Raw genomic sequence first — 11,137 nt, forward strand, 5'->3', positions numbered from 1 at the left:
CTATGCCAACTGATGAACTAAGGATTTTACAAGCCTATCCTATTTAACACTCAGAAACCTTAAATATTGGGAAACTGACCATAACAAGGGGCCCCAAAACAGCTGGCCAAGTAAGTGATGGAGCCCATATTTCATCCTGACTCTGGCTGCATAGATGGTACCAAACCTCTAGTCAGGCAGGGTGTGGCGGTGCCCGCCTGCAATCCCAGCACTTGGCAAGCTGAGGGAAGAGGATTGCCTCCAGCCTGGGCTACACAGTAAGTTCAAGGCCAGCCTGAACTACATAGTGAAAAAAAAAATTAAAAAAATAAACCTCTAGTCAGATGGACTGTGGAGGCTATGTGTATGGTTGTGTGGTGACCCCAATGCATGTTTCTGAACTCTGAACTACATAGTGAAAAAAAAAAATAAAAAAATAAACCTCTAGTCAGATGGACTGTGGAGGCTATGTGTATGGTTGTGTGGTGACCCCAATGCATGTTAGAATGCTCAGTCCCCAGTGTGGTGTTTTGTTTTTTGTTTTGTTTAGATAAGGTCTTACCATGTAGTTTAGGCTGGCCTTGAATTCACTATATATCTCAACCTGTCTCAAATGCTCAGTGATCCTCTTGCCTCAGCCTCCCAATGCTGGGATTACAGGCATACACCACCATGCCCAGCTCGTCCCCAGTGTTTTTAAAGTACCAGATCCCCGACTTTCTCTTTTCTCACCCTGGCAAAGAATGGCTCACTCCTCCTAGGTCCCAAGAGAACCTTAATTTTTTTTTTTTTAACTGAGTTAAACAATGAAAGAAAGAGATTATCTATTTTAGAGGGTCCAGTCACAACAATATCTCCCAGTATACATTTAAGATAGTGTCTGGAGCTGGGCATGGTGGTGCACGCCTGTAATCCCAGCACTCGGGAGGCTGAGGCAGGAGGATCGCTGTGAGTTCGAGACCAGCCTGCGCTACATAGTGAGTTCCAGGTCAGTCTCAACTACACAGTGAGACCCTGTCTCAAAAAAACAAAACAAAACAAAGAGATAGTGTCTAGTGATGCCTAGCACATGGCCTAGGACCCAGGTGGTTTTCTAGGAATATTTATTCCAGCATGACAGTTGCACTACTAACCAGAGTCCTATCCTGCTTCAGTCGCAGCTAGGTAAACTTGGACATACTATTAACCCTCTTCAACCTCAGTATTTTCGCCCATAAATAGGAACAAAAAGAGCACCTAATCTCGAGGGATGCTGTGAGGGGCGAACGTGATCATGTATGTCTAGCATGCAGTGAGGTGTCAGGAAATGTTCTATGCTGTTCCTACGAAGTCTAGAGTGCTGTGTGTGTGCGTGTGTGCACGCGCCTCAGCGACAGGGATGAGCCTGGCAGACAGATGGCTGCGCCAGGTTGTGATCTTTGAGCTTGGCTTCCTGTCCTGGTCAAAGACAACCCAACAAGGCCATAGGAAGCCAGTAGCAGACAGTACTTTGAGCATGAGGCCTTTCTCTTTCCCTGCATAGCCTTCTCTCACTAGACGCCTTGGTACTTACATATTTCCATCCCAGAGTGGTTTTGCAGTTTTCACAGTAAATGTCTGCGACTGCATGTAGTCCTGTTAGCAATACTCGCTCTTCTGCAGGCCCACAGCCCACATTAACTCTATGCCAAAAGACAGAAGGAGAGAGGCGAGTTAGTCACATGTGCCTACATCGTTAGTTGTTTAGAATGAGCGGCCAGCAAAAACTAAGGCTGGATAAGGATTCCCCAGGGGAAACCAACACTGAGGAGAATCTGGCCGAAAACTGAAACCAGTAATAACCCCAAAAAGGGAGCCATATGGAACCATCTCAGTTGGAATGGATTTCAGATCTGCAAGGCTGAATTCAATGGGTCTATTAAAATAGCCCTCATTGAGACTCTGCTCAGGATTTTCTAACAAATACTCTTCATCTTGTGACATGAGGGGACAACAACTACACTGTGCAGTCCACAGCCGAGAAGAGCACCATCCTCAAAGCTTGCTGAGGACTGAATGAAGCCAAAGATGTCAAACACGATGGCACAGTCTTGTCATCACGAGGATGGGTGAGGCCATTCTCTTCACAGAGCACCTATTTCAGGGTGGACGGCCAGATTTCCATCTTTACAGTTCATCAGGCTTACATGAGCTTTGCCTTTCTTTCCCAGGAGTAATAAATCGCATGCCCAGTGATGGCCGCCAGGGCTGTGCATACCACGTCTGCAGTAGGAGACCGAGGCTCTTCCCTAATCGAGCCTTCCCTCCATCCTTGGGTTCTTTTGGTCATTCTTGGGGAAGATCCTTTGCTCACCCTCATTTCTTCCCCGGTGACAGGTCTGAGCTGGTTGTAGGACGTTCTCGGAAGCTTCCACACTATGGGACTACAGTGCCTTCTGAGGACAGTGTAGTGAATGCATTATTTTTAGCCAGAGATGCTGCTTTAAAAAAAAAACTTTCTCCAAAGGTAACCGACTACCAACTGCAGAGCCTGCCAGTAAGGGTTCATTGTTGAATGACTGAGAGTTGCTTTTCCCCATCCCTCTAAATTTGCACAAAACAACAGATACACCAATTCAGAGACACTCACACTGAATTAAAGAGATATGCTCGTCCTTGACTTCCTTGGAACGACTGAAATGCAAGAAAACAAATCGATAGTTAGATATCCATTTTACCTACCATTGGGAAACCAACCCCAATCACAGCAAGCATGACCTTCGAGGACTGCAAAGCAGAAGGGAGCACTGAGCCAGCTAACAGTCCAGCTGGCAGATGGCATGGGGTGGGGTGGGAAGGCAGAATAGAGAGCTACAGAGCTCAAACCTGCCCACACTTGAACTATTTCACTAGCTCACGTGAGAAAGTGGGAGGGGGAAAAAAAACCCAAACTCTGCTGCCATTAAAAGCTTCTTTCCTCCTGACATTGTCTGATAGAATTAATCCACCTGATATCATTAATCCACACTGGCCTTTCTAGTCCCGTTTGATTGCAACCGTGTGTGCTGGCCGCACGTTCACACACCGGCTGGGGCATGGGAAACCAGGACGAGCACTTCTATTTGCTCTGTTGGCCCGGTCCTCCTGAAGACAGCAAAGAATAAGGAGAAACAGTGACATCCATGCTCGTCGCTCCTCTTTGCCTTCCGGGAGGTCGTCACTGCCACGACCATCGTGATCCTCCTAAGGTGGCTGAAGGGAGCTCCCTTTCAGAAAGCAAGCAACTTGATCTCAAGATCGCAGAAATGCTCACTAAGCAGAAATCCCACTTTTACCTCTAGCCAAAACACAAGCGTCTTTCTTCCAGCCAGAGAGTGGCAGGCAGCAGGGTAAAAAGGATCCCAAGGTTGCCATGCAATCTGGCATCTCCTTCCATTAGCACAAGCCCCGTCCATGTTTCCCTCCTCTGGTTACACCGAGATGTCGGGCTGACATGAGCCAGCTGTGTTCTGCACTGCTGCCTGCATTTTTAATGTGTAATGACAACCATATCCAGAATTTAACATCCTAGTCTGCTCTGCAAATCACTCTAAAAACAACTCCAGAGGGACTCTTAAGAAATCTGGGAGTATAGGTGTTTGGGAATTTTTTTCCCCTGAAATAATAATTTATTCCACCTCCACATCATTAAAAGCTATCTGCCTCTCCTAAGTCCACCTTTAAAAAGAACTTAATCTTTTATCCTGATTTTCAAATTTCCACTTTTGTTTTAAGCTCAGCGTTGGAAAAAAAAGCAGGTAGTGCATTTTAGATTGATCGCCATACTTTTAAAATAAATCTACTTGACAATGTTCAAGTTGTATAGAACCAATAAATTTGTGTTCTTATTTTTAAAAGAAGAAATCTGGGGATGACTGGCTAGCAGATAGATAAAAGGCAAGAGCACCAGACAGGCCAACATCAGAAGCGCAAGACTTCAGGGACTGGTGCCACAAGCCAGATAAAGGCAAAATTCTCTACCTGTGGAAAAACTGCCTCAAGAGCAGCTGAACTGCTGGTTGCCTCGATATTCAGATGCACCGGACATCCTCAGTCCCAGGAGCAGCTGCAAGCAGCAGATGTTTCCCAGCTGCCACCCAGATCTAAACCAACTCTCTCCTCTTTTGGGTCTTGAAACACCCTGGAGAAACACAGGAGCTCCCAGGCACAACTGAGCAGCTCTGGGTGTCACAGCCTCCACCATGCCAAGTGTTTCCAGAAGGCCATGTCCCAGTGACACGGACCTACATTTGCAAACACTGTTCAGCCTTGGGACACAAAGACACCCCAGGACTTTGAGGGCAGCAAAAGGTTGAAGATCTGGCTCTGGCCAGCTCTCCAGGCTCTTCTCTACTTCCCCATGTGTCCTTTGCTCTAGTCGAGACAAACACATGCAGTGGTTGCACGTCCCCAGCTTGGTGCACGCTGTTCCTGTGGGGAGGCTCCTCCATGTGACCAAGTCGGCCTTTCCTCTGCTCCTCTCCTTCTCAAGGCTTTCCCTGACCTTCACAGCACAGGAACCGCTGCCACCACTCTGCACTCCTCCTGTTCCTGTGTGGTCCTTTCCCTTAGCATTTAGCGTCCTGGATGTCAAGCGTCTGCTCATCTTACTCCCTCCCTGGAGCCGTGGGCTGTATCGACTTCGACCTGAACCCCCAGCATATTGCATGTGAATCTGGTGTTAAACATTTACTCCACCAGGAAGTGCACGCCTCCATTTTTTCTTTAAATTTTATTGAGGTATAATTGACACATAGTAAACTGTACATATCTGAAACGTCCTACGAGATGAATGCTGACATCTGCTCAAGCCTGTGAAAGTATCGTCACCACTAAGATTATGGATTAGCCGGCGCACCCAAACATTTCTGCACGCCTCTCCGAATCCAGCCTTCCCTCCCTTTGGCACCCTCTTCCCCACTGTGGACCCATAGGTAACTTACCACTGCCTCCTGTCACTCATTTTCATAGTCTAGAATTTTTTATAAGTAAAATCATTCAGTTTATAATATTTTGTTTAGCGTCTTTCACTCAGAGTGATTCTTTTATGCCTCAACCGTGTTGCTCCATAAATCATTAGGTCAATCCCTTTTTATTGCTGAGTAGCTTTCCATTCTGTGGCTATACCATGGTTTATTTTGAGTTTGACTTCAATAAGGAACTAGTTGACTGCCGAGTCCCCTGCTAGCTCCTGAATTATATTCCCTTATGACTCCACGGTCCTACGTGTTACCAGGTGTGTCACCTTCAAGAAGCATTTGCCAAGGGCCCAGAACATGGAAGAAGGGGGCCATGTGAAAATGCTAGAAAATAATATACAGCCAGTACACCACAACAGTAACAGAACTTTGCTGCTTTCTGGGTATTTTTCTTTTCTTTCTTTCTTTTTTTTAAATGGAGTGTTCTGGATGTCTCTATAATTTTGTTCGGATGACTGCAAAACCTGGAAAAGCTGCTGCTGCCATTGACGAATAACACAATGCTATTATTGGTCTTTTTATATAAATATATAGATTATATATTGTGTATTATAATATATCATATATAAATTTGAAATTTTGGAAACTTTAACTGTGCTGTCAACTTTGGAAAAAGTTATCCCAGTTTACTGTGTTGAGTGGCATTGTACAGAGATTAACAGCCACATGGGTCTAGAAATATTAAACTTAATTTTTCCCATTTGTAAGCGGTAATGCATTGCATTAAGTATGTAAGGTCTTATCTACATGGGTTTGATTACAAAAACTAATAAAGTATTCTCTAATTTAAAAAAAAAACATGAAAATAGCTTCCCCACATATGACAGGAAAGGGGCGTGACAATGCATTCATGTATTTATTTGGGGGGAGGGAGTTGAGACAGGGTCTCACTCTATATCTAAGCTGGTCTTCAACTCACTATGTAGCCCAGGCTGGCCTCAAACTCACAGCAATCCTCCTGCCTCAGCCTCACAGGCACTGGAATTACAGATGTGTACCAGCATGGCCTGTCTGATTCACCTCTTTCTTACACACTCATTGATCACCTGCTATCTGTTAGGTACAACTAGGAATATGGAGAGAGACAACACTATAAGATATTCCAGAGTCTGCAAGACAATCCTGCAGGATAGGGAGAAAATACTAGAAAATGTATCAATTTTCATCTGAAAAAATAAGTTTCATGGAGCAGTTACAGCACAGTTTGCTGCTGGACCCTTTCCTGGGCTGGTAGGTGTCATGCATGCACCCTTCTGCCTTTGCTTTTAGCTCACTATGAATACTGCTTTTTCTGTGCTACAAGAGAGTTTTACTGATGCCATTAACTTTTTTTTTTCTTTGGTACCAGGGGTTGAACTCAGGACCTTGCACTTGCGAGGCAGGTGCGGTGCCACTAAGCTAAATCCCCAGCCCATAACTTTTTAGTATGACGGCACACCAGCCAGGCGTGGTGGCACACATTTGTAATCCCAGCACTCAGGAAGCTGAGGCAGGAGGATCACTGTGAGGGAGACCAGCCTGGGCTACATAGTGAATTCCAGGGCAGTCTGAAGTGTATCGCGAGACCCTGTCTCAACAAAACAAAAAAGTAGAATGACAGCACACCACAAAAGGGGTTCACCGGCAGCAAAGTCCTTGATGCATGTGCTACACAGACAACCGACATCTGGCAGTGTTTCCATTTTTCATGATTTTTGTGGTTCAAGGTGATTATGTGAATCATTGCTTATACAGAAAGAAGATACTCAATCATGTGTACCACCTTACATAAAATAAGATTAAAAGCTGAGCATATGGCATACATCTGCAATCCCAGCATTCTGCAAGGCTGAGGCAAGAAGATCATAAGTTTGAGTCCCACCTCAGCAACTCAGAGACTCAGAGAGCCTGTCTCAAAATAATACAGAAGGGCTAGGGGTGTAGCTCAAGGCAAAGGCCCCGAGTTCAGTCTCCAATACTGCTAAAAAAAAGAAGAAAAGAAAAATAAAAAATATATGTATGTGTGTTCATTAGATTTTTCTTTCTAATACATATTGGGTAGCACTACACATACACAATTTACAAATGAGTGCATACATACGAGAATAAGCTCAAACAGAGTACAGATAGGCAGTCGCCCTGGGGATTTGTGTGCTTCAGGGCACAGCCCCAAGTAGCCTCCCCAACCCGACACCGGAGAATTCCTAGAGAGAGCAGGGCTGAGGGGAGGGTGCAGGCAGGGGAGAGATCGCCAGCCTCACCGGCCAGGACCATGCAGCTCCCGCAGGCCTGTCTTTCAGGGAAAGAGAGCGTGTGCTGGCAGAGGCCCACGCTGGACCCGATCAGGCTGTCCTGGTGACAGCACCTCCCCGGGCACCCCCTGAGAGGCAGTGCTTATGAACCTCTCTTTCCTCAGCCTGGCACTCAGGACCAGCTGCACTTTCTAGGCAGACTCTGGAAGCTCCTCCACCATGGCTTCCACCCTGGGGCCCCTGCCAAGTCAACGTTTATGATGGGAAAAACAGCCACCAAGAACAACAGGCATTTTGCAAATAGACACAGACAAGAATAGCCCCGGCTGGGTCGCCGTATCCTGTGGGACTGGCCCAGCCTAGCGCAACCTGGCACAGCCTGGCGCTGCCTTGATGAGAGTGGTACTGAAGGTGGGGAGTCTAAAAGGAAGTTAAGGAAGCAATTAGAAAGAAGCAAACAGAATTTCAGACCAGGAGATGCCAAACAGACTGTCAGACACATTTGTTTGCTGTCATTACTGCCAGGCAACAAAGCAGTTCTTTTCCATGTTGTGTATCAACCAAGGCTGGTGTACAGGCCTCCAGGAAAAGGGTTTTGTTTTGTTTTTTAAAACCACACAAAACTTTTCTTCTGTCTTTTAAGTAAAGTAATAGTTCCAAGCCCAGCCCTTCCAGAAGGCTCAAAGGAACGGAAAGGGCTTTGAGCTTCCTGTTTAGTAGCCAAAACCACTGATTTCTGGCCCCTTCAAATGTCTGAAAGGCAGCAACTCCTTTTCAAAAGTGGAACCATTGAAAAATGAATATTTGTGGCAGGAGGCAGCAACAGAGCGAACCTGTGGGTTCCTGCCCCCTGGGGATGGGTGTGAGTCCTCACCTTGAAGTCCTAGTCACCCGGAGGGGCCAGCAGAGGCGCAGACCCTCTCTCAGACTCAGGCCCACCTGTCTCGGGAAGGTCACCCAGGAGCAGCAGAGTGGGTGCTCGGGAGCTGCACAGAGACGAGGAGAGCCGACCCTACCGGCCACGTCAGAGAGCTGCAGCCCTGCATATCTGTGCCAGACACAAGGATCTAGTCTTGGCACTGGAAGGTGTGGGTTCAAATCCTGCCTTTGAAATTTCAACTTGTGCTATCTGGCCTCTGAAGAATTATTTAACTTCTCTCAGGCCCCACATCTTTTCCTCTTCAACAGGAAACCATGCCCATTTCACATGGTTGTTAAGAGCAATAAGTAAAACAAAGTAAATGTAGTGCAGAGTAAAAAGGGTTCCGTCTTTTCCTTTTCAGTAGCTCAGAAAAGAAATGAACAGGCTATCACTGACTCAGTTCGTCAGACTTCTTTGCTTTGATGACTTTCATCCTTGTCTCTCTCCTGTCAGGCAAGGCAAGGCTTCCACTGTCTTTTTTTTTTTTTTTTTTTTTTTTTTTTTTGGTACCGGAGATCGAACTCAGGACCTTGCGCTTGCGAGGCAGGTGGTGGCACCACTGAGCTAAAGCCCCAGCCCAAGGCTTCCCCTTTTGCAACCCAGTATATTCAGAAAAATAGAGCGATGGGACTTATGCTCCACATAATACTTTCCAGTTGGAATAATCTGTGAACCCAACTGTGGAGAAGCACTTGGCACTTGCTTCTCCAACTTGCCATTCATACACACAGTGTCAAGGGCATGAGCTTCCAAGAGTAGATCACCAGGTCAGTCCTACTTTGCCATATACTAGCCGCGTTACTAAGCTGAGCAAGCCAACTGGCTTCTCTGAGTCTCAATTTCCTAACGTGGAAAATGGGAAGACTGAAAAACCACTCTCAATCACACCAGATTCACACAAAAAATAAATTAGAAGCTGGGCATGGTGGCGCACGCCTGTCATCCCAGCACTCGGGAGGCTGAGGCATGAGGATCGCTGTGAGTTTGAGACCAGCCTGGGCTACACAGTGAGTTCCTGGTCAGTCTCAACTACACAGTGAGACCCTATCTCAAAAAACCAAAAAAAAAAAGAAAAAGCAAAGAAAAGAAAGGTGCATACACAATTGGTGGACCTTGGCATTTTCACCATGTGTGTTAGTCATCGCCATTAATTATCTCACGCAGAATGTTTTTACAGCCCCAGATGTCACCGCATTAGGAGTCACCCTATGTTTCCACTGTCCCCAGCCTTTGGCTGCCACAAATCTACTTTCTTTCTCCATAGATTTGCACAAGGCACTGTAGATTTTAAGGGATAGTTACAACTGGTCAGCTTTTTAAGTACTTTTGCGATGTCAGGGATAAGGTAGCAGAAGTGCTTGGGTAAAGGCACCAAGTAGGACTAATAAAACCAGAGATCTGACATTCCGCAGGAGGAGGATTATATCTGTTCTTTTCCCATTACCCTTCTCATTCTTTTCTACGACTAGGCCGACATGGTTTTTAAGGTCGAGTGAGCAAATGCTTCCATTCCAAGGGGTTAAAACCCAAGTAAAAAAGCACTCGGTCCTGCGTGGATTTCACCCTGGAGAAAGTGAGAAGAGTGACGATAAAGGACAAGGATGAAAACCTCCGGAATTAGAACAGGAGTGCGATTTAAAGGAACTGAACACTTAGCTAAGAGGAAAGAAGACGAAAGGGGATTTCTTCCATCTTCTCCATAATAAGAACAAGAGGAAATGGACTGAGGTGGGAATGGATAAGAGAGACTTGAGTTAATTAGACAGGAAGAATTTCCTAACGCTGTGTGACTTCCACGCGGGGACACGGGTCACCAGAGGACTGGGATAAGGCCAAGCCATCTGTGTGTGTCCAGAAGGCCTGGGGTGAGAGGGCAAAGCCACTTGCTACCCGAGGAAAGGAGCGCGGTTTTGAGCTTTGGGAGGTCTCGCCTCACCCTCATTCCCTGGACGGACAGAGGGAGGGGCAGGGAAAGGACAGGCTCATGAGGAAATACCTGCTGTGCGGAGCCGTAACTCCAAGGGCATGGAGCAATCGTGATGCCTGGGACTGGGAAAGCAGAAGGTGCTTAAGAGCCTGGGTGCCACGTTTTAGCGCTGAAAGGGGGAGACTGGAATCCAAGCCACTTTATCCATCATCAGACCGTTCAGGTTCACCTTCTCCCTGGCCTATGCGAATGGTGCCGTGTGGGATGGGCCTAGGGCAGGAATGGCAAACCGCTTAGAGCTTTCAATGATACAAACAGCCCATGCCGGCAGCGCCACAGGTTGGCTGCCAAGGGCCTGGGAACGGGGCAGAGAAAATCCTGCTCCCTTGTGGGGCCACACCTGCCTGATGGCATTCGGGATTCAGGGCCTGGGAGGCTGGGATGCAGCCCTTCGCAGCAGGGTAGCCGTGTGTAAGTCACGTCCATCCTCCTGAGCCCCGGAGTCCCCTGTACAAAAGGGAACAATGCTGATTCCATAATGCCCTGCTCTACAGGGACGTCATGAGGATTAAGCCACTGTGTGGACGTGAAGCCCAGAGCCCGGTTCCTAAGCAGCATTTAATAAATGTTTCCTTTCACACCACACACGCCATCAGGTTTGAAAATGGGAGCTGGAAGACAGGCTGGAGCAGCTGCACTGCCTGCTAGGTCGCCCAGACACTGCCAGTGCCCTGGCGGGACAGACCCACAGCCCCTCGCCCACACCTCTCAGCTGTCCTGAGGCCTCTGCGGCCAGGCAGTGCAGTCATGCTCTGCAGCACGAGAGCAGGATGGGGCTCTCCAGTCTGTGGCGGAGCAGCGGGCCGGGAGATGCCAATGTAAACACGCAGCCGGGGGAAAAGCCAGATGCTGCCAGCTCTTCACATCCTGCGTTCCCTCCCTCTCCAAAAAAGCAGCAAGGCCTGGAAAACATTCGTTTTTGAGAAGGGCAGGGGTGGGGGGTGGCCAGAACCCAATATCCCCGTCCTCTCTGGAACAAAGGCTGGCAAGTCCCCTTCACTAGGTCCATTCAGGTAGGCTGGTGCCTGAGTTAGAAAGTGGG

General features: G+C 47.4%; 1 protein-coding gene across 2 annotated transcripts in view; it reads right to left on the minus strand.

The window, feature by feature from the left end:
- Ypel2 (yippee like 2) overlaps window positions 1-11,137 on the minus strand; it is a 64,562-nt gene that overhangs the window by 7,225 nt on the left and 46,200 nt on the right. For both annotated transcript variants that reach the window (XR_780742.3, XM_010626716.3), the window contains 2 exons: window positions 2,588-2,631; window positions 1,532-1,640 (listed from right to left, as the gene is read on the minus strand). Coding sequence is in view for 1 of the 2 variants with exons in the window: in XM_010626716.3 (XP_010625018.1) it covers window positions 1,532-1,640; window positions 2,588-2,631 (153 nt within the window). In the remaining variant the exon portion in view is untranslated. The remainder of the gene's footprint in view (window positions 1-1,531; window positions 1,641-2,587; window positions 2,632-11,137) is intronic.

Source organism: Fukomys damarensis, unplaced genomic scaffold (assembly GCF_012274545.1).
Source record: "Fukomys damarensis isolate Sample0158 unplaced genomic scaffold, DMR_v1.0_HiC HiC_scaffold_13, whole genome shotgun sequence".
NCBI lineage: Eukaryota > Metazoa > Chordata > Mammalia > Rodentia > Bathyergidae > Fukomys > Fukomys damarensis.